Below are 23,374 nucleotides of genomic sequence, written 5' to 3'. Positions count from 1 at the left end.
TTTTCTGTAAATTAAGGTTTTTGTTTTACTAGCTTTAAATACTAAGCTGTACTGATGGCATGTAATGAATTTTAGTATCTTTTTTGGGTGAGTGAGGAAGGGCAAACTGAAAGGCATAGAGGGTACAGAGCAGCAGAAACTTCACTTTGCCTTCTGGAAGTCATTTCCTTCAGTCCCACTGTAGTGAGCTAGTCCCACTCCTGTAGCATCTGTCAGAGTCATTACCACTTCTTTAGGATCTGCAGGACAGTGTGTGCAGCACTGAACTGGGACTCTTCACTAGCAGAAGACACTTCCTTCCAGTCTCTGGCATGCAGGATGTGGCCATGGGATAAAGAATTTGAGTTCAGTCAGATAAGGCAGTCCTCTTTGAACCCCCGAAGAAGAATAGCATGACATAGAGGTTTTTGATGTGACATTTTTGCTGTGACCTTTTTGCTGCTAGAGGGTTCCCTTCCTTTTGCCCTGTTAATTTTCAGTTGTAGAAAGAATTCTGAGGTTCACTGGGCTAAGCTGACTTTAGAACAGGTTGGTTGATGCAGAGGAAATGAGTTGTTTTAAGGAAGCACCTTTTCAACAGGATGAATGGCAGTGATGTGAAGCAATATGCCTGGAGGTGATTGAAAGCCAGGACTTACCACTGTGCGGCACTCACCTAACATAGGAAGAAAGAGATGATCTTAATACTACTTTTTGCATTTTCCATTATATTCAACAGTAGGAAACATTGTTAAGGAGCTGCTTCTGCCACACAGTTCATTTTCCTTTGAACCAAATGGAACCAAAATCTCTTAATGTGGTCAGCACATTATAAGGATCACTTCTAAGGGATTTATGGTGGGTAGCAGCTGCTGACTGTTTGAGCATTGGCGCAGGCTTGAGCTGCAGCGTAAGATCATGCCTGCAGACAGAGGCCTCTGAAAAACAAGGGGACACTTGTCCACCAGAAGGTGGGGCAGATGAATAAATGGGATAGGAGCCAGGGCCTTATTTCTGAAGAAAGACAGTGAGGTGGCTGATGAGTACGGAGATGGGCTGCGTCTCTCCAGACTGTACCCTGCAGGCAAGGAGGAAGAAGGTATGTAAAAGGAAGGGGGCTGATGTATGGTTCCTCAGGTACACTGGCAGAGAAAAAGAGACAGTGCTACTTGCAGCTTTACCATTGGCTTTTTGCTTATAAATATTTATAACTGTAGTTAAAACAATGACAAAATGTCTTAAACAAAGAAGTGTAACTGTGCGTGGTGCCCTTCTTGTGGTGCTGCCAGCAACAGCATTTGTTACACTTTCTTCTGTCTTCAAACAAAAGGATGATTTTTTTCTAGAGATGATTGTGCTCAGTTTCCATTCTGTGTGTAAGTTAACTGCTGTTTTGTTTTTAATACAGCTTTATACAATGAAAAAGTTGGAGTGAATGAGCGTAAGAGGAAGCGCAGAACCACCATAAGGTAATACATATTTATGGAGTTACATGTTAGTAAACCCTTTGGCTGAGATGCTTATTTTTTGGGGGGGAATGTGGGAGTGAGGTTGAAATCGAGGTGTTTTTTTCCTACTAATGAATAGTTAATGAAAGATAAATTATTTTAAAACATTCTAGTGAAAAACAACAGCATACCCCTCCAAGCCCCCAATTTTCTCCAAATGTCTTAAATTTCCCAATTAAAGACTTTTTTTTTCAAAATATGACAACATACTACAGTATGAAAAAAAACAAAATAAAACAAAAAAAACACTTTATTACAATTCTGCCCCAATCTTATAATCTTTATATAGTAAGATAGCAGAGCACCCTTGTTTTCATTTATAGGATGTTCTACATTATACCAAATGAAATTGCATTATTTTGCCACAGAATTGTGGTCTGGGAAGTTTGAGGATATCTTTTGCAGGTCTCTGTCCCTATCGTCTGTCACTGGGTTCTTTGGAGTTCCCAAAGAAGAAATTCATGAGCTAAATGGAAAAGAAAAAAAAAATTGTTCTGGGAACTTCCTTCTTTTTTTTTTTCATCTTGGGGAACCAAAATCTACCATCTGTCTAGCCTCAAATCCATAAAGAAATAAAGTAGGCTGGTAAAAACATGTTATATAAACAATTACTAAATAGCTAAAGCCAAGAACATGATGAAAGCAACGGTGTGGGGTATGTTCTTCTCATTTAGATAATCTTATTGTTGATGAAGAAAATTCACTCGGGGCCTCCAGGGAGCTGTAGTACTCTTCCACAGAAAGGGAATTTGGCTGCCTTTGGGCACAACCTGACACTGTCATGCCTTACCTCTTAGAGTACTGCACCTGTTCTTTGAACAGGGATCATATCCTGTGTGCAATGTCATCTCCCAGAGATGTAGGCTGCTCCATGGCCCCGCAATGTCAGAGTCCCACAGTGACAGCTCATAGTTTTTCCTCTCCCATTCAACTTGGGCTTTCCTTTTTCAATCGTATTGCCTTTGATATAAGAAATAAAATGAAAATATGATTTCTTTGACTTTTAAACTATTCCTCTAAGGGGATGCTTCTCAGCTAGGAGTGAGTTGGGGATAGGAGATGCATCATTGCTCATTTGCTAATCACAGCACCTCAGAAGGGATGAAATTTTACTCTTGGGATGCCAGTTTCTTCTCCCAGCTTCTCTCCAAGCGAGTAAGGTCTTCAGGGCTAGTGCCATGCCCTTACACAGTTTGTGCATTACTGACTGAGAGCAGTGAGTTCAGAGCATCTCTGTTCTAGGCATTTTCCCCTGGCTAGAGGAATCCCCTGAAGACCATTCCTCTAACGTTGTGGGTTTTGCTGCTGTTGCTTTTTAACAGCTGCTGAGGAAGTCAGTCTTCACATTAAGCTTATTATTATTCTTCCTGCTTTTATATCTAATCTCATCACACTGAGACCATCAAATGTGTTAAGTTTTCAAGGGCACAGATAATTGAGGGGAAGTTCAGTACCATATCCAATATAGTAAGAAAATATTAATTACTTCTTTGAAGGCATGTAGGACCTCAGTTTGAAGACCTCAAACTAATCAGGGAGATGGACTTATTTGAACTATAGCTTTACTCTTAGCAATTCTTAATTGATGTTTGAAGTCAAACTAGAGGTAAAACAGAAGTCCCACTAACTACATTAGGTTAGTTATACCCTGAGCAAAAGCTCCTTAATTTGAAGTTGTGGAAGCTATTTTCATTAGGAAACCTAAAAAACCCTAGTCAAAAATAACTATACATCTCTGTGTGTGCAGAACATTATGCTATTAATTAGGTAGGCTTGGTAATGCTACTAAATTTTTCAAAATAAACCTGTAAATGAAAGACCAACAACATATTACAAATGAAGTATCTGGAACTCCAGCAGCTATTTTGTACTTTTGTATAATGGAAATACCCGCACCTCATTTCCAGAATAAAGCATGAAGTGCCCTCTTGTGTCCAAAGAAATTACAGCTACTGCTGAAGCTAGTTTCGGGTGCACCCTGTTGCTCACAGGCAAGCATGTTGCAGATACTCTTAAATTTTTGAGAATACATTAACACAAATAGGAAGTGAATTAAGGAAAGATGGTACTCTTAGTTTACTTTTTTATTGAACCACTCGACTTTGTCATTGCTGACTGTGAAGAATAGGTTAAGGCTGATTTTTTATTTTTAGAAAATGCAACAAAACCGACTGCTGTAATCTCTGATTTCTAAAAGTAATATAGTGTCCGCTCCATAACAAGATGAGATACAGAACTTGACACAGCACGTCCCAGATGATAATTGATGACGCTCTTCCCCTTTTTAAAGGTGAATGATATGACACAGCCAGGTGAACCCCAGCAACGTGCATTTGCTGGACACCAGTAACACTGCTGTGGCTGGGGCAGAATGGGTGGTCAGGTTTGTTCTCATTCCCAGGGTCTCATTCGTGTCTAGTTAGTAGCTGTATGTTCTAGAGAACATCAAGGAGCACAAATATTTCATGATTACCACTAGAATTGCACTGAAGTTGATGGTATTTTTGTCTTTAAATGACTCTGTGCTGAAATTCTGCATTCCTTTTTCCTAATTCCTAATTTCATGCATTCTGCATGTTATGCCGTCCACATCAGCAACGTACTACAGCAGTAAGTTCTGTGGGTTTTTATTTACTCAGCAAAAGAGGAAACAAGCCAAGTCATTGCCTACAGTGCTCTGACTCAACCCTTCTCCTGAACTAGTGGCAAAAGCCTGAATGTGTCAGAAAAGCATTTAAAGGTGAAATTTTGTCCCTTTATCCAGTATTGCTGCCAAAGAAGCCCTAGAGAGGCACTTTGGAGAACAAAGTAAGCCTTCTTCTCAGGAAATTATGAGGATGGCTGAGGGGCTCAATCTTGAGAAAGAAGTTGTGAGAGTTTGGTTTTGCAACAGAAGACAAAGGGAAAAAAGAGTGAAGACAAGTTTGCATCAGAACGCCTTTAGTTCTATTATCAAGGAGCATCACGAGTGCCGGTAAATCTTTTTCATGCATAGTTGTGGATTTCTGTTTTGCTTTTTGTAAATATTTCAAGTACTTTGTTGTTTAAAAAATATATAAAAATCAGTACATCTCTTGATTCCCTTACAAACTAGCCAGCTTCAGCTGCAATGTAGTGCGGAAGACCTGATTTTAATGTAAAAGGTTGGGAACAAATTAAATGTTACAGCATATATTTAAAGACTGGGAGGCCTCTGCTTAACTGCAAGGAACCTGTTATGCATTACACAACTGGAAATGCTTTACAAGTTGCCCAGGTAGTTGCAGTTTCCCTGTACCATGCCTTCCTTGCATCTGTGCTACATTTAATGATTAACAGAGAGCCCCCTGTAGGTAACCTAAGCATGAGGAAACAAATCCTTTGTGTTACATATGAAGAAAGGTTACAAAGCTTGGTATCAGCCACTGTTGTTTTGAAATAATTTTGCCTCTGCACATCGATGTAATTGCTATACCCTTCACCCCATGGTAACTAGCTAAATGAGCTAAATCTGCGAGACTGTGAGCCATTAGGCACATGCAAGGTCCTGTCTCCAGCAGCAAACACTGAGTTCACTAAATTGAACATGAAAAATAAGTTAGAACCACGAGGAAGAGGAAAAGGTGAATAAGTGACCTTAAACTTGTGGTGGTGGTGATGCTGACTATCTACTTATGGCCAAAGATAGAAAATACCCACAGGATCTTGTGGGACCGCCACTAGTTGTGAGCAAGCCAGGAAGGCAGGCAGAGGAGCACTGGGTGAGGACAGAAAAGCTGCCTTTCCAAAACTGGCTGAAATCCAGGTACCAACTCACAGAAGCTGCACGCCTCTGACTGAACCATTTCAGGTAACTTCCTTGTGTCTGTTCAGGGTGAAGACATGAAAGATGTGCCGTAACTGCTGTCTTTATTCATGGTACAATAAGCTTACCAGTACCGAGGTGTCAACACAGCCCCTAACACTTAATGTACCACTTGACGGCCTTAAGCAAATACCAACTATAAATGACCTTTTTCTTTATGCTAGTTATCAAAGGTATTTCTTGCTATTGGATTGTGTGCCTTAAAGTTTGATTTTGATAGGTTTAGCTATAAAAATTGGGAAACTATTTACCTTACCTTATGACTTTGTGGCTTGAGGGAAAAACTAGAGGATTATTTTATTTTATTTTTTTACTTTGGGCTTTCTTTGTGTTGTATTTTTTTTTCTGATTAAATCTTTTGTGGACATACTTACACCAGAGAGAATATATTAAGCTAAAAACCAAGAAGTGTTTTTTTTTTTTTTTTCTGAAATAAGTATCCACACAAAGCATTTATTACACTGTACATTCCCACTCTCTTACACTCCACTAATTGAAAACAATCCCTCGTCCTCCCCTACCCTAGGGAAATAATCACGGGGAGGAAAAAAAAAAAAATCCCTACTAACATAAAACAAACAACCAAAGACAAAAATAAAAGAATAACAACAAAAACCAAAACACGACCATGCCAGAGCTCCACCTATCAGAAAGCCAGACACTAAGAAACTAAATTAAGGACTTTAGTACTCACCAGGGATAGATTATCAAGCCATCTCATCAGCCCTGCTCATTGTTATTAAATAGTCCATTACCATATATGTATTTTAGTCTTTTCCCAGGACTGAAATTGAGTACACGCAAGTAGTAATGGCCAGATAAATTTTATTTTTCCATAAAACAGACCTGATGATTTAGAAAATGTCTAGATAATAGGCCCACAGAAAGCAAAGGGGTTTAATGTTCAAGATCACTTAAAAGCAGTGTGTACAAGTTGTGTTCTCATACTACTGTATATCAAATGGTCTCTTATACCTATTACAGTGACCACAAGCATATTCAGCTATGGAAATTAGGCCTCTGGATTAAGAAAATATATTTTTATGGGTGAATTGCACTGCTATAACCCCTTAATTTAGAAGTAGCCTCTAGTTTAATAATTCAAATGGGAGAAATTATGCTATGTTCTCCCTTCAGATAATCCTCATCACTGGCATAGCTCACCCACAACAGCAAAGACTGAGCCTTAGTCTTTATCAGCCATGTGTATTGACAGATCATTAGCTTTCCAAAAGGATGAAAGATAAATGTATTTGAGAAGACTGGCACTCAGTGAAGGTGATAGCATGCATTTGTGTACCTTTGACGTTATGTAACCTAGCGTTATGTATGTTGAAACTACAGACAAATATGAATTTTATTTATATTGTAAGTTATTTTGTTGATTATAAAAGGCTTCCTAAAAATGATATAAGCCTGTATGTTCCCCTCCTCTCCAAATAAAGTATTCCCATATATTTGGTATTCCACATAATGGTTTGTAGTTTTTTAGCTGTGTATTGTGCTGATGCACTTGTTTGTTTTAGCATGCTGTAAGTTAATTCAAGAACAGACTTACCATAAAACTGTGATTTCTAGTTTTCCATAAAGTCTCACAAGTGAAGACTAATTGCAGAAGCATAGCAAAATAAAATGAAAGGTGACATATAATGACATTTTCTTGTAAAAGAATGACAAAAAGACTAAATGGAAGAAGCAGCCACCATCTAACAACATCTAGCTGTTTCCAAGGAAATACTAACAAATTAGAGCAGAATTGTTTAAAAAAAAAAAAAAAGGATGAAATCAATTTAATGTGCTGCAGCTGCAGCTTTTAGACTTAGAGAAAGTAGCAATTCAGTGTTTTCTCTAAGAACAGCTTACTCGCTGGATAATTGCCATCATCACTCTTGATTGGGAGAAAAAACCTAGATAAGACTTCTGAGGGTTAGCTTTACAAGCCTGCAAGTAAGTTTAGGTGGCTGTTTGACAAACATGGGCTGCACTATTTTTCTTTTCTTTTTTTCTTGCTCTTACTTTTCCTATGGTAACTTTAGGTAGCATTAAAACTAGAACAGAGGACAAAACAAGGTATTATACTAATATGTAAATATGTGGTTCACCTGTCTCCTAAGTGCTATGTACTCTGTCATCCTCGTCTGAAGGATACAACAGACCTAGAAAGGGTCCCAGTACAGGAAAAGCTGATGACCAAAGGTAACTGGAATAACTAATTAAGCTAGGACTCTCTCTCTTCTAGATGTAATATGTGTGCATTTAATGTTGTAGAGGTCTATTGAATTATGAGCTGTTCCAAAAGGGTGGATGGAGACAGGTTATTCACCATCCTTTGTAATGTAAGAACTGAGAATCAACGCGTGAAACTAGAAGGAAACTGAAGGGAGAAAAAAAAAAGAAAAAAGAAAAAAAAATGGTGGTTCTTAATGTTGTGGGGACTATATTTTGAAAATCCTCTACCAAAAAGTGTGGGTGCCAGCAGTTTATTTATATGGCCAAGTTCACAGAAGAGAAAGCCAGTCAAAGCTGTCATTGAGCTACAGTGAAACTATGCATGGCTCTAGGAGTACCCTAAATTAAAATAAAAGTTAGAGGCTAAGAGATATTAAGGGTCATCTGTGTTTATCTTATTCTCATGTTTTCTTGGGCACTGCCTGCAGGCACTAGTGGAGTAGGATTCTGGGTGAGGTGGACTTTGGTCTGTCAATGTCTCAGAACAGACATTCTTAGGTGCATCAAGCAATCATGGCGGTGTTCTTGGATAGACGACTTGCAGTTGCTGTTAAAGCGTCAGCAAAGATAAAGGAGTTTGAGGACTTTTTATCGTTGTTTTTTAGTCCACTAAAAATAATTTAAAAGGAATGTGTTTCTTTGCAGGGGGTGTAATTTGGTTATAGAGAGCTACAAAATACTTACCTATATTTGAGATAAATATAAGCAAGCCTGCAAACTTACAACACTTCTCAATCTGCTACTGAAAGATAGCAGAAAGACACAGAGTAGGGCTGCAGAATTTAAGATAACTCTTTCCGGAAACACTGGATAGATCTTATCAATGATTCTACATAAGCAAACTTACTGACCCCAAATAGTAATGCCTTTATTCTTCTTCTTAAAAGACCCTACAGATAAAGAGCTCATCACAGAATTACGTCTAATTTTAACAGCCACTGAAAGTATAAAATACAGTTAGAAAGGACACAAGCCTTGATGTTCAACCAAAATACAATCAGTAACGTTTTATACCTAACTAATTTCACTGTATGGTTTCTTCTTCAATGCCTAAGAGTAGTCACTCCTTTTCAAGCGAAAAGAATTGCAAACTTAATCAAAAGCTATGCTTAATGTTGAGTCAAAGGCCCACAGGCAACTTCAGCAAATATTATGGTCCTTTATAGCTTGGGTCAAAAGGAAATATTTAGGAAATGGAACTATTAGGAAAAAAAAGTCACAGTATAATAATTAAAATTCCAGGTTGGTCAAATGTTCTGAACTTAGCTGCTGTCTTTGTGGCTTTAAGCTTGGATTTTAACATTGAAAGGCAAGGAAAGGAGAAATACGGTGTAAGGGAGCAGAGCTGATACACCATCAAAGTTTTTGCTCTTGTAGCTGTACAGCCTGAAGAGCAGAACTGTTTCAAACTCCCCACAACCAAAAGTAGCAATGGTATCAAAATTCTTATGGAAGCCAAGAGGTCATCAGCAAGACCCATAACAGATCTAACAGAAGTCCAAAGAAAGCCCACCAAGAGATTGATGTGTAAGACTAACCTTACAGAGGACAGATCACTGTGGAGTAAAAAGCCTTTTATTAGATTTTTACAAAATAAATTGAAAAAAAAAATTCACCTCGTATCAGAGATATATGCAATATATAAACTTACACATTCCTACCCACTACCTCACAGATTAATAGTATGTCCCTTACTTCCTCCAAAGAGAAAGAACACCTCAATTTCTATATCAAAAAACAGATGAAGGTTCACCTGTTTTTTCTTTCTCTGGTGATTTTAACCCTAAAGCAGATGATGTGACAACAGTAGATTCATAGAGGTTATGGTTTCTTGCTACACTTTTCCTAGCAGCAAAGTCTTTTTATGAAATTTGTACCCCAAAATTATTCTGGTTTTAATCTTAGGAGGTATTTTACTTTTTTCTTTATAACCACAATGATTTTTTTGTTTCTATTCAATGAACAGCCCCAGTAAATCAGCACAACTTAGGAAAAGTAATCTACATCAGAGTAAGGGCCGAGGAACTTTATGCAATCCGGGAAGTCATAACTGTGAACTACATTCTCAGACTTTGTCATCTGTTCAAAATGTCAACAGTTCTTATTTTGGTAGCCAAATGTATTCCACCTAAAGCCGGAATCACGTTGATGCAGCTCAGAGACCATAGAAAAGCCTTCATGGAACCAGAACACTTTTATTATAGTGTTTAGACAAGTAATTATCATGTATCATCCAAAATTGTTCTTCTAACTAAAATTTAGATTTAGCTTATCAATGTGCTCAACTGCATCTTAGTAAACAATTCCATTATGCACAGTTATCTCCCATTATGAAATACTGTAAAATATATACAAATGTTTCAGGCAAATGTCCTTTTTGCAAGTGCGCAAGTAGCATTTCTGAACAAGTGCATTTCTAAACTTCACTGAGTCTTATCAAGTGTACACAGAGCTCACACCATAGTGTTTTGTGGAAACTATCTTTCTTACAGTTTACTCTCCTTTCAAAGACTCATTTGGAAAAAAATCACAGGAGTACAAGATTTATATACATAAAGGCACAGCAATTCTGTTGAAACTAGCTATTTTACAGTACAATTGAGTTCAATCAGTGCCTTTCATGCAACGAAGTTCACTAACATAAATCCTTTTCCAGTAAAATTAACTGCACAAGGACTGTATCCTTCCCCTTCGGTAAAAAGAACAATCAGCTATTTTTAATCAACTCAAAGTTACTACACAAACCTGAAAGAAATGCATAAACTGCTTTTTCTTTCTGCCTAAATGTTCTGGATGTCCAAGGCTATTTCTTATCAAAACAAAACAGTTTTCAACTAAGAGCAAAGGTGAAGTTTCATTTGTGCCAAGATGTCAGACTAAATTTTTTTCTATAGTGATAGTTTTATAAAAAGGATATATATTATACAGGTGCTGTCCTAGGAGACACCACCACCAGCCACAGAATTGCCAATTCTAAAGATAGAAAAGGAACTGAGATAGAAGAAAACTTTGAATTCAACAGAGGTCAGATTCAGATCAGGTATAAATTTATCATTAGAACTACATCCCTATTCAATCCAGTGCTCAAAAAGATGGCATGCACTGGTCGCAGCAAGTGTACTTCTCCCTATCAATTGATTCAAAGTATTCTCCCCTTCTCCCTCCCTAGTACCAACTTCAAGTTGTCATTTCTGAAGCTTCAGAGTTTTCCTAGGCATTGGTTGCATTGAAAGAGTATTTGCACTTTTTACATCTGTCTGCAGCTGAATAATTAGAAGGCAGACTACTGCCATCAAGCTAATCAACTCCCAACGCTTTGAGCTGCCGTTCGATCTCTTCATCTGATATGGTAGAAGCTTTTGATGTTGATGCAGACGGTAAGCCTCTGGCAGCTGATGGAGCTTTGGCCATCTAGAAGGAGACAGAAATTTTCTTTAGTCAAAAGAACACATTTTATGACAACCTGACTTCCAGAACAGGACTTTAAAATAAAGGATGTTAGAATAAACTTTTTTAGGGAAAAAAAAAAAAATGACAAAAAAACACGAATGAAGGGGAAGAAATATGTGAGCTTAGCAAAACCATCCATACCTTTCCAGAGATTTCAATTCCGATCTCATCAAGCACCTGGTTAACAATATCCTGGCTTTCTTCCTCTTCATCAGAAGCATCAAAGATATCATCCAGAGTATCATTAACTTCAAAGAAAAAAACAAACAAAACCAACACATTGCGTTATGCAAAGATGAGATTACAAAAATAACCTAGTATCATCTTTCAACTCTCCCAAAATGAAGTAATAATACCACTGGATAAGATATCAGCAGAAAGCATTTTTATATTGGAGAGGTTTTCTTACCTCTGCTGTGCAAAGCCTGTGAGTACAACTGAAGGGACAACAGGGTAAGGCATGACTGCTATTATAAAAATGTTTGGTTTCTCCAAAACAGTTCAGTTGCTCTATTTTCCCTCCACTAGATTTTAACATTTCTCAGAAATATCATCTACAGTTCCATTAAAAAAGCCCTTTCTTCTTCAAAACAAATCGCAAAATTGTTACTGACCTATTTTCTGAATTGCAACAATGCAATTCAGAGCAGTAGAGATGTTGACATCCTGTTCAACAATCCTGTTTTGAGTCCATGCTACCTACTAGGGCCAACACAGTGGCAGGGGTTAGGATAAGGATGCAAGCTGTGCTCGCAACACTGGGAAGTTCTGTACTATTTAGTTGGCAGTGGATTGACACTGAAAGAAACTCCTTTTCTATATCACACGCCAAAAGTAAGTTTGTGGCTTAAAATCAAGAAGGAGACAAACGCATCCCATACCACCATGTATATAAAGCTGAGATGATCAATAATCTCTGTTAAACTCAACATTTTTAAGTGTCCAGTCCTAGAACAAAAGGCACATACAGAACAATCAGATATGGAAAGGGCAATTTTTCACATTCTCCTATTAGTTATGCCAACAAGGTTTTGAAGTGGTCTTGAACCCTGTTCCTAGACTGGTTCTACCCCTTCAAGAATACTATGGCATGCTGCTAGCTGTTCCCAGAACTTACTCATTTCTTCAGTCATTTCCATCTTCATATTTTCCTTCTGGAAATTTTGCATAGTTTGTAGTGTCTTCTGTGGATCCATTTTCTTATTAACTGCTTGCATTGTCTAATAAAATTGAAAAAAAAAATCACCTCAATTATACAGTGAGACATTAATAATGGCCAATACATGCATTAAGAAGGAATAAGACTTCTCTAATAGAAAATACCCTTCAGTCCAAATTTCACTTTACTAGTCTTTTTACGTCCCGAGAGAACTATAGATACACAGAAGATCAATAAACAGTCTGTACTCAGTAAGAAATAATGTTGTCTGCCAACCTACCACACCCCTTCTCCTAGCTGTGTATTAGGAAAAATCTGCCTAATCTTAATGAAAAGAATGGGAAACCATTTCCTTAGTTGCAGTCTATACATTTTACAGAGCTAAATGGCTGCAGGTTTTTTATTCAGTATGGTACGTTTATTTCAACCACCACTAGAGGACAGACTTTGCAATTGTTTCTCTATGTTACTTCTTCATGGAAAAAATTTACTTTTACCTGAAAAGTGAATATTAAAACGCTCAGGAAGTACGCAGCTTATGGTAAACCTTTGCACTGGGTAGACAACTTTCTGTGATGGTGTAATGAACTTCATCTGTTTTACTATAAGTATGGAGCATTGCCTTTGCAGCTTTCTTCCTTTCTAAGAAGCAAGCTACTACATCTCATGAGATGTCTAAATATAAATATAGATGTGAGCAGTTTAAATGGAAAGTCTAGCTATATTTAAAGAAGATAAAAGAGATGACTTGATAGCAACTCTTTTGATTAACCTATACAGCTACTACTGGCTTCATACAAGCACTTCTGCCTTCATTTCTGATTTTGTTTAAAGTGATTGTGTACTATGCTTCACATGTTATATGAATTTCAAAGGTTATGTTCATATTCATATTATATGAATTGAAAATTTTGTTCTGGACTTTGAGGATGTTAGTTTGTTAGAATTCTTCAACTCCAGTTATAGATCAGTATCAAAACTATTTGCACTAAATTGAAATATTTATGCATTTTCAGCAAATATAGGTCAGATACATGATCTAACAGTAAACAGATGAATATCAAGAATATCCGCACTAAATTGAAATATCATTTATATATCTTCATCAAATATAGGTCAGATGCATGATTAAACAGTAAAGTCCAGTGAGTAGTCATCTATGTCCAGAATTAGTGCCATACATGCTAAAAAGTATTTGAATAATATTTTGAAAGCTTCACATTCCACGTATTTGTCTTGTATGTTGAGGCAACTGTTTGCATTCACTAATGGTTATGAGATTGAGAACAATTTATAAGCTTCAAAATGCACTACTAAGTGCTTTCTTTTTCAACCTTCCTGGGTGGATGAAGCAAAGATGTTCACTTTAAAAGTGACCAAAATAATTTAATACCTTCTTCTGGTAATGTAACACATTTGTCCATAGAAGTATCTGCTGTGTTTCAAAAACCATCACCTTTCTAGATGCTGCTTGGAATATTTTTTCAAATATTTTAACTGACTACATCTTAATAATTAGCTTTGTAATACCTTGGTTTTGAGAAACTTAATCCAAGATATCTCATGGACAATGTAATAATTAAAAAGCAAGATCAAATTATTCATATGTAAGACTGTTACAGACTGTTGAGTAAACTGTTTAACTTGACAGGTTGTGTAGTCAGACAAGCCAACCCTTTGTGGGTTAGTCCTGGTAAATAGAAAGCTTGTTGCAGAGCTACAACTCTGTCTCACTAAGAGGTTGATACCTGCCAAAATAATGCTTCTAAATACCTTTTTTAGAAAGCCATAATTACTTTCTGCATTAAGTTGTGCTGTTCTTTTAGGTTTAACTGCCACATAACTGGATTTATCTTGGACTCCATAAAAGTAGTATTTGTCTACAATTATGTGTGCTAATTCTATTTCCTGCACCTTGAGCTGAACAATCCTGATTACCAAAAGGAAGCTCCCTATTTGTCAGTTTGCAGAAGTTGGAAAAAGTTCATGACTAAGATAACTGAGATTTTTCAGGGCCTTTTATGAACCAAGATTTGCGAGAAAACTTAATGTAATACTGGATCCTTAGAGCATGGAGAGTGAGAATGACAGGGAATTCCAGATTAAATTTCTGCAGAAATGTAAGATGCGAAGTAATAACCTACTCGTCACATAAACTACACAGCTACTGTGACATGCTGCTTTGATTTCTATCTGAAGCATGCCCCACTTTTTCCCAATAAAAACTGCTTGCAACGTGACATACAAGCAAGATACTGTAATGGCATGGTTTGTTTGTTAAATTTTTATTTTTTAATCTACTAACAAAGTTCTTCCACTGGTATAGAGTTGATTTTTATCATGTAAACATTTGACAGATGTCTAGCCCAAGAAAATATGCTTGCTTAGACACTAACTGGCAGAATTGACTATTCAAAAAATTGATAATATGAATCAAATTACACTTCCCTATTATATCCTCAATACTGGTCAGGTTATTAAGCAATACACTTTATTCAATTGCTTTCCTTCAATTGCTGTAAGCAAAATAACACAAGTTAACTTTTTGTAAGCATATACTGCATTTTAATGTAAAAGAATGTCTTGTAGCACCTTACTTTTGCTGTAGTTGACATAGCTCCTGCCATCTTCATCTGAGAGTTCATGACCTTTGTCTGAGTTGACATAGAAGTGACTTTAGAGCTAACAGCGTATGTTCGATTTTTCTGTTTCCGCAATTGTACAAGCTGTTTTGCTAGAACTTTACAGGCTTCCTTGTTACCAGTCTTAGCCATCTTCTTTATTTCCAGTTCCTATTAAAAATGAACAAATAATTATTTCTACTGAATTTTCATTCAAAGACTTTATAAAATGTTCAAGCCTTAACTTGAATAAAATTCCAGAAGTTAACTATACTCTTGACTTTTTTTTCAGGACATTAAAACTTACATAAATAGTAAAATACTTGCTTTTCTTCCAAGGTTACTTAGTAGAATAAGTGCAATGCTTTTCAGCTTTGACAGAGGAAAAAAAAAAAAAGAAAACAACAGAACTGAATTATAACAAAGTAGCACACAGTTTCCCCAAAAGGCCTCACACCAACTTTTGCATAACGTCATATTAATTTATATGTGAACATTCAATTCCATATCTGGGCATGGAGTAACACTTCAAAAAAAGTGAAGAAATGATTATGGCCAACCAGTTGTTAGTGCAATCTCTAATCTTCTTTCTTACATTCACTTGTAAGCCATATTGTGAATGGAAGAAATGGAAAGTTCATATGCTCTGCTAAACGCTTTTTCAGCTTAAAGAGAATCTCGTAACCTTTTTGTGGATTAATGGCAGATAGGCAACAACCATAGGCTCTGTTTGCCAACACAATTTACCTGGACTTAGCTTAGCACATAATAAAAGTGGTATATTTTGTCCATCTGTCAGTGCATGTTGTAGACAGCAATGAGTTACAATAAACAAACCTATTTATCAATCCATGAAGAATTATTTAGCCCAGAGGTACCAAGGAAAAGTTTGTCAAAAAAATCTCTGCTAACAGAGTTATTTAAAACTATGCCTTTTGATTTGTGACTCAGTAATGTAAGCTTTCCAAACGTTTTTCCTTTTTAGCCTTTTTAAAGAGTTTGCTATAGTAACTGAGTTCTTTTTATGATGCCAGTTATACATTTTGATTTTTACCATTAAGTAAAAGTAGCCTTTAAGACCAGCACTGTAACTCTTCAGGAGAATACACCTGCTATGAAAATACAGATGCTTCACTTTATGTACACTGGTGGTCCAGAAAAATGCACTTATAAGAGGATATGTAGGACCAAAAAAGTAAACGCTGGTCACTAGAATATGCAAAACAGTCATTTAAAGGCAAATGTAAACTGATCCATTGTGTCAGGTTTACTACTAGAGAAGATTGTGGTTAAGCTTACTATAGAGATGGCACCAGCACAAGATGTTCTCCAAAAGTCCGTAATTTCTGGAGGGCTTTGTCATAAATATTATTTTTAACCTAAGAAAGTACAGATCAGCAAGTAAGGAACATAAGACTGTTCAAATATTAGAGGCCAGAAATATATGCAAAGATGTCCTCTGTGTAGGTAGCTCGTGGAGATCACAAAACCAGAATTCTATAGCAAGCCCAGAATTTTCTTTTTTTCAACAACTCAATAATTGCAAAGTATAGGAGAGATTAGTTTGCTCACCAGCAAATTCTAGTTTGCACATTAGTTTTAATGGCAAGCATTTGATTTTCTCACTGAGATCAATACCTAAGTAGCATATATAACTTGATTTTCAAAGTGAAATTTAAAACCAACACCAACCATTGCTATATTACTGCAGACAACCCAGGTGGAGAAATCAAACCTTATATATTGATTATTTTATTCTTAACAAAGAAGAACTTGGCTAGCAAGCTGCAACACACTATTTGCTTTTGAGATTTTTGGGGTTAGCTTATCCAAGTCAGTTATGTTCTTCTGAAAAAAAAAATAATCAAAATTCATATAGTTATATAAGGTTACAGAACTGAAATAGAACTGTCTGTACAATATTAGGTATTCAGAATAGTATCTCATACTTCAGGAGAAAAATACTTTCTGAGGAAAGAACATAACAAAATGTTCTGGGATTGACTGACAAGTCCCTGGTCCTTTTTCACCTGATCTAACTCAGAAAAATTAATATTTATCGTCCATTGACTCTCTCACACAAACAGTATATTTTTAACTCTTTTGAAGACCTGATTCACTTCTCCTTTCTTCTCTTTAGAAATTCAATATTTCTGAAATAATTCAATGTCACAAATAATCAGAACTTCAATATAAGTATTCATGAAAATTTAGGTCTTTCCAGAGTCAGAACATTTCATACTGAAAAATGCCTGATCTATGAGTAACCTATTACATCTTACCTGTTCAAGGCTTCAAGAAACACTTTTTCTGACCTCTTTTAATTTCTTATACCCAGCTCTCAATATTCATGTGACTTGCTGCCATGAAACACCTTAGTAGCGACTGAAACAGTAACTGGTTTTATACAGCTTTTCCCACAGTTGGAGGGTATCTTCATGCATCAAACCACACCATCTGTCACATCCATTTAAACTATTATACTGCCACACAGGTGCAGCATCCATTCATTGAATACTTGATAAACCCTATTCACCAAGTTTTCAAGAAATCTTAGTTTAGGCAGATACTTTTAATATTATTAGCTAGCTTTAGGGAAGTTCTAGATGAATGAAAAGAATAAACCCATGGGGTTATTAACGACATTCTATGCTTTTTCAAGCACTTTCTCCTACTGGAGAGTCATGGTAACGCATGGTAGCACTGACAATTTTTAGTTTTCCCACTACTAGACCATTGATTCAAAAGCCTGTTAGAAAAAAAAACCTTCTGAAGGATAGAGAATACTAAGGATGGAGGGGAAAAAAGTTAGTATACTTATTTAATCCAAATACGTTGTTTCTGGCTCTACCTATGTTAAACACTGAGAATCACTTTTAGATAGTAAATTGTTTTCCAACAAAATTTTAATAACTGAGAAGTCAAAAATCCAGTTTTTCAGTGTTCAGTTGTTATGTACTGAGTAGTATCTTCAGCACTTTGCATATTTTTTTTTTGTTATATTGGGCAGGTGTTTGTCTTTAAAGAGTAAAATAAAATTCCCTATTGTACTTACCAGTTGCTTTTCCTGTTTTTCAAGTGCTGCTCTATCTCTGGTTATGGTCCTCTGTGTACCTCTTAACTCTCGATTTTGCTCCTTTATTATATCTGGAAAGAAATATAGATAGAAAAAGGTCTTCAATATTATATAAACATCTCGTTTGCTGAGTGCTCTGCAGACACGTGTGTCAGACAGTTTCTTCTCATTCAGAACGAACAGCCAGATATCAAAAGAACTGTTGGTATCTCAAATACCTAACATTGTATTTTGCCCATATTTAATGTATACAACACAATTATGTTTCAACAGAATAGGCCATATGCAATAACAAAAAGGCTATTTTACCTAGAATATTTCTTTGCACCATAGCAAGAGCCTTAACCCTACGGTATGGGTTAGGTACGCGCACTTTTTGACAAGTTTCAAGCCTAACTCAGGGTTAACGTTGTCACTGTGAGCTCAGACCTTTTCAACAAGTCAGACCCAACTGCAAGAAGGTCAGCTGAAGAAATCTAATATATGAGATCCCAGAGAAGTTAAGGAGTTCTTAGGTCCATGAAAACAGTGAAGTTACTCTGAGATGCGAATCTTGGATCTTGCTCTTCTCTGTCCTCATTCTGGTTTAATGGAGATTATTTTTCTCCATAAATGTACTACATCTGTACAGCTCAACTTCAAGTTAGACTATGAAGCAATAATTTACAAACTTTTTCAATTAGTAGATGCCTAAGAATATTTAGGTACAAAAGTGGAGGCCTTTATAGCAAATTTAAGTTTTCTGACATCTGACAAAGCATGCAGAAGCTTGAATGCTATCACATGAAATATATCATCTTTCATAAATGTTTTGTTCACTCTGCTATTTAAAAGTTTTTTTACTGGTAACACCCACTTACTAAAAGTATTACTTTTAATATAGGCGTCAGTCACACTAGTTGCAATTAACTTTTGTTAGAATTTACAGTGAGTGCTTAGGTGTGATTCACCTGGGCAAAGGTAGAGAGGTCTGCATGTGACTCAGCATCCTCTGACCTTTATAGAGGAAACAATTTAATGCTGTTAGGAAGATTCATTTATTCCTAATGCATGCATCTACTCTTAGATAAACTTTGGATGAAAGGTTAACAGGAGTGAACTGTCATGTAAATTTTGTGTCTAATCCACGGAAGGAACATCATAGTGTGGTTATGCCATTGTACTTAAAGTCTGAGGCACGTGAAAAATCAATGCAAACAGGCACAGTTACCAGCAGAAATGATGGCATGAAGGATAAATTGTTGATACACAGACACCCTTTTCAGTTGTTAAGGCTTGCAACTATTTTTCTAGAAACAAAGAGGCATTCAGATTCTGTTTTCTCACATTAAGAGATACTGTAAAACATCCATAGCTGAAATAACTTCAAACTTGACAGGTTCCAATTAAAAAACCTCAAAACCTTCAGTAGTATTTTGAAGAGGACATGTATTACCCCCTCCCATCAATCGTTTTCAAGCAAATAAACACATATTGCAAACAAACTCTGTAAGGAGACTTCTTTTTATAGTACTAGCTACCCCTGCTCCTAGAAATACACAAAAATCATCTTTGGGAAATGCAGACTTTTCAATGGACATTAACAAAGAGCTGAAGGATGATACAGTACATAACGTTACGTTCTTCACATGAGCAAAGCGTCATTGAGAATTATTCTGAAAAAAAAAATGCTACAGGCAAGTAATTTTGAAGGTAGACAATCGTATATTACTTGCACAGCTGCACTTGTGAAAATGAAAGAAAAGGCTTAATAGCTACATACAAGACTGTCTTCTCTAACTGAAGTAACTATTAAAGAAATCCCCTTAGCGCAGAAAACTCGAGAAGTAGGAACTTCAAGACAATAAGAAACTAGGAATATAATTGTCAGGAGACAATAAGGGCTAGCACAATGCTTATTCCTGTAGGATTTTTTTCTTTTTTTTCTTCCCTCACTCTGATCTCACGTCATGGCTTAAACTAAAGATAGCAATAAACCAAATAGAACAGTTGCCTTCAATTACGTTCAAGCCCTTCCATTTATTTTTGCAAGTGAGGGACAAGATGAGAACTCTGAACAAGAACCCAAACCCTAGCTCTGCTCCAGCAGCAAGAAGACGACGGGGTATTTCTGAGGCAGCCTTCTGCCAACGGCCATCCCCCTGTGGCACCTGCTCTTGCACACGGGGGTAAGGAGGACGCGCCTCCATTCCTGAGAACTGGTTGGACCAGAGATGCCCTGACCTGGCTGCCATCACCTGCCTTGGCCATGGGAGCTCAGTCATCTCCTCCTTCCCCCCCTCGCAGACTGTGCGCCAGAAATGGGAAGGAACAAGTGGGAACTACGTACTCTTCCTCGGTGAACTACAATTGGCTGACGTGCAGCGTCATTTTTGGTGAGCACTTCTCAAGCCAAGCCTCATATGATTTGACAGGGGACACCCAACACACCACCACTCAGCCACTTTCAGGGCTCTTGCCAACACCTGGCCTCTGCCCCAGGTGTTGCATGAGGCAACAACGCCTCCTCGGGGGGCTGCCTGGTGTGTCCTGGAGTTACTCAGGAGCTAAGCAATTCTTCCTGGCTTCACTTTCCAGAAGGTGACTCTTACACACAGATCTGTTAACAGCTCGGCCACAGAGACGACAAGACCAACTTGTCCCAAGACCCTCGCCCACCATCTCCTCCCCAGCCCCAAAAGCACTCGGCCCCCTCCCCGTTTGCTCCAGCAAGCTCCCCGCAGGCATTTTTGGTGTGTCCCGCCCCCCGCCCCCCCCCCCCGGGCAGCGACATGCGTGTGTCCCCCCTTTACCCCCCGGCACCCCCAGACGGGGCCCGGGGCCCTGTGCTCGGTGAGCCCCCGAGCTCCAGCTCCGCCGGGACGCGGGGCCCGAGGCCGCCCCGCCCGGTTCTATCTCCCCCGTGCCCGGGGCCTCTACAAGGGCCGGGGACAGCCGCCCCCTCACCGTCCACGGTCTTCTTCTTGAAAAGCGAGGCCATGGCCTCCGCGGGCTCCGTCAGCCTCCTCCTGCTGCGGTGACCAGGAAGCGGCCGGGGCCCGCAAGCCCGCCCGGCTCCGCCTCATCGCCGGCGAGGGGCGGGACGGGGACGGGGACGGGCCGCAGCTCTTCCACGCCTCCCCGCCCGGGAATGGGACCGGGAATGGGAATGAGGCGGCCCCGGCTTGGGTCTGGCGGTGGGGCTGAGTTGGCCCCAGCTCGGGGAGGCTCGGGGCGGCCGCGGTCCCCGCTCTGCCAGGGGCCACAGCTGGCCCGGGGCGCGACAGTGGGGGGAAAAAGTGAAAATTCTCATGGGTTTTGGTGTCTGATTGCAAGCCTTAATTTTTAATGAGGTGGCTTGTACCTAGCTGTGGTTTTATCGTTGGCGATTAACTATGTGCGCTCCAACTAATTAGGAAAAAAACACCACACTGGAACTAACAGTGCACTGAAGAAAACACAGAGCTGGCGGTTTGAACACTAGCTGCGCATGCCTTCCCTCCCCTGAAACTGTTGGTCCTTTTTAAAATGTAATTTGTAAGGAAAAACAGGCAACTGTAATCTATTTTGATAGCTAGATATAAATCTAACCTGGGGAAGAACCGTAAGTTTATGGTAGCGGTACCCTCATCAACCACACTTTTATAACCCTGTGTGAATCTACTGGAATATTACAATAACGGTGTAAAGATTTATGTGAGCATATGTAACTATAAGCTATTTATTTTGTGACAGTGCTACTTAATTTTCTGGAAGTACTGATTTTAATTCCAAATAGCAAGTTTTCATTGTTGTCTGCATGGCCTTTTAGTGCTAGTTGTTCTTCTAATCTAGTTGTGCAAGCCTAAAATTCAGGTCATGCTCGATCACATAAATACTATGAAAATTTAACAATTCACTGTAAAGTAGGTAAAATAGACTTTGCAAGTTTATTCCTTTGTATCTGTTGCTGTCTGTTCAGTCAAATCAGTCAGGGATGAATTAGTAAGCAAAACTGAAATTCTGGCTTTAAAAACGCACAGATGAAGGGGAGGAGACACCTTGTAATTGACGCTCAGTTCTCCACTTTCCTGAGAGAAAGTCTGGGCAGCTTAACTACAGGCCACTCTTAAAATGAGCTAATTAGCTATGAGACCAGAAAAGCACTTTTCCATAATATTTCTTCATGAATGTTTTCTTGTGATGAGAGAAACAAAGCTGTCCATAATAGACTTCATGACTGCGATAAATAAAGTACGTCTGAGCTATTGCTTGCCAACTGTTGTTTTTTTGTGCTCCAAACCTGATTGCTGTTATGGTACCATACACTGAGAAGTCCTTGAATTTATCTCTTAAAAAGACTAATGCTTAAACTTCAGTGTTGCCTGTAGATTCTCAATATCCTGTTTCAAGGTCTATTTGAAATACATAAAAAAAACCCGTAGTCTTTTATGCTATAATCAAACTTTAAAAATCAATCAGATGGAATAAATAACCCTTCCTTAGTGACCATATGCAAATGTCAGTAGCAAATGGAAGAAGGGGCTTCCTATTTTCTGTTTGTTGAAGACAGAGTAAAGCAGGTCAACAACACTGGTTCAGAAGAATGGTATGATATCCTGTATTAACTTGAAACCGAACAGCTTCAAAGTGCAAAAAATGATTTTTTTAATCTATGTGTGTACAAGCTATTCTGGCTGTGGGCCATTAAAATATTTAAGCATATTGTTAATTTAAAACAGGTGACTTAGGTTCAGTCTACTTAAAACAGGTGCTCAGAAAAAAAATGGCTGATATGAAGATACCCTCGTAAGGCAACACTTCTATGTGCTGTTCTCCAGGATAGTCTATGTAACAGCTGATCTGGAAAAATACTTTTCTTATATACTTGGAGGAAAGGGTGGGGGGGAGGGGGAAGTGAGCTTCCATGCGTATGAGTCTTGAAGAAGCTCTCAAGGTTATGCTTGAAATCTTTTCAAGCTTTCTGACTATATCAGTTGGTCTAATGCAAGTTGTTAGTCTTCTTTACCTCCCTTGCTAGGGTGAGGGAAACCTTGCAAGCTGGCAATCTAAGGCAAGCTGTCTTGGGATGCTTTGTGGATAATGACCCAAATTCAGTACCGTTTGATCTCTTCTGGGCCTAATTTCTCATCTGCAGATATAAGAAAATTAAATGAGGCCATGTGTAGTAAAGAATGAAGTGGGTAAGCTGAAAATTGTAGGAGCCTGATTAAGATAGATGATCAAAGAACTGTATAAATGTATTGTTATATGAAATGCTTATGGCATAAAACAAGGTCGTAAAGAGAAGTGTCTTTGGTGCTTCAGCAGCTGGATGTGTTCCAAGTCCCACAAAGACTTGCACGTGCTTTACTTTATCATGGAGAAGCTCCACTGAAAACAGACACAGCACCTTCATATTTAAGAGTTTGTGAGATCATTGTGTAAAGGCTAATGTGACTTATGCCTTGTAATATGGAGGCAGATTGAGTTAGGAGGAGGACAAAATGGAAAAGTCAGGCTGAATGTTATGGTTGCATTTAGGTGTAT

General features: G+C 38.1%; 2 protein-coding genes across 13 annotated transcripts in view; one reads left to right on the top strand and one right to left on the bottom strand.

Moving 5' to 3' along the window:
• Positions 1-23,374, top strand: part of POU1F1 (POU class 1 homeobox 1) — a 97,275-nt gene that overhangs the window by 20,976 nt on the left and 52,925 nt on the right. For 8 of the 12 annotated variants that reach the window (XR_010833233.1, XR_010833232.1, XR_010833229.1 and 5 more), the window contains exon 6: positions 1,388-1,448. Coding sequence is in view for 7 of the 12 variants with exons in the window: in XM_067001525.1 (XP_066857626.1) it covers positions 1,388-1,448 (61 nt within the window). In the remaining 5 variants the exon portion in view is untranslated. Of the gene's footprint in view, positions 1-1,387; positions 1,449-4,251; positions 4,568-19,898; positions 19,957-23,374 lie in introns of those variants that run through there. The other 4 variants (XM_067001519.1, XM_067001534.1, XM_067001550.1 and 1 more) reach the window with 2 other exon arrangements.
• On the bottom strand, positions 9,118-21,884 carry CHMP2B (charged multivesicular body protein 2B). The gene is made up of 6 exons (XM_048071605.2): positions 20,813-21,884; positions 17,846-17,937; positions 14,767-14,961; positions 12,128-12,230; positions 11,152-11,258; positions 9,118-10,971 (listed from the first exon to the last, which is right to left on the bottom strand). The coding sequence occupies exons 1-6, from the start codon at positions 20,844-20,846 to the stop codon at positions 10,858-10,860; spliced, it is 645 nt and encodes a 214-aa protein (XP_047927562.1). The 5' UTR covers positions 20,847-21,884; the 3' UTR covers positions 9,118-10,857.

This window comes from Anser cygnoides, chromosome 1, assembly GCF_040182565.1.
Source record: "Anser cygnoides isolate HZ-2024a breed goose chromosome 1, Taihu_goose_T2T_genome, whole genome shotgun sequence".
In the NCBI taxonomy this organism is placed as follows: domain Eukaryota; kingdom Metazoa; phylum Chordata; class Aves; order Anseriformes; family Anatidae; genus Anser; species Anser cygnoides.
This window is presented reverse-complemented; position numbering and strand designations above follow the sequence as displayed.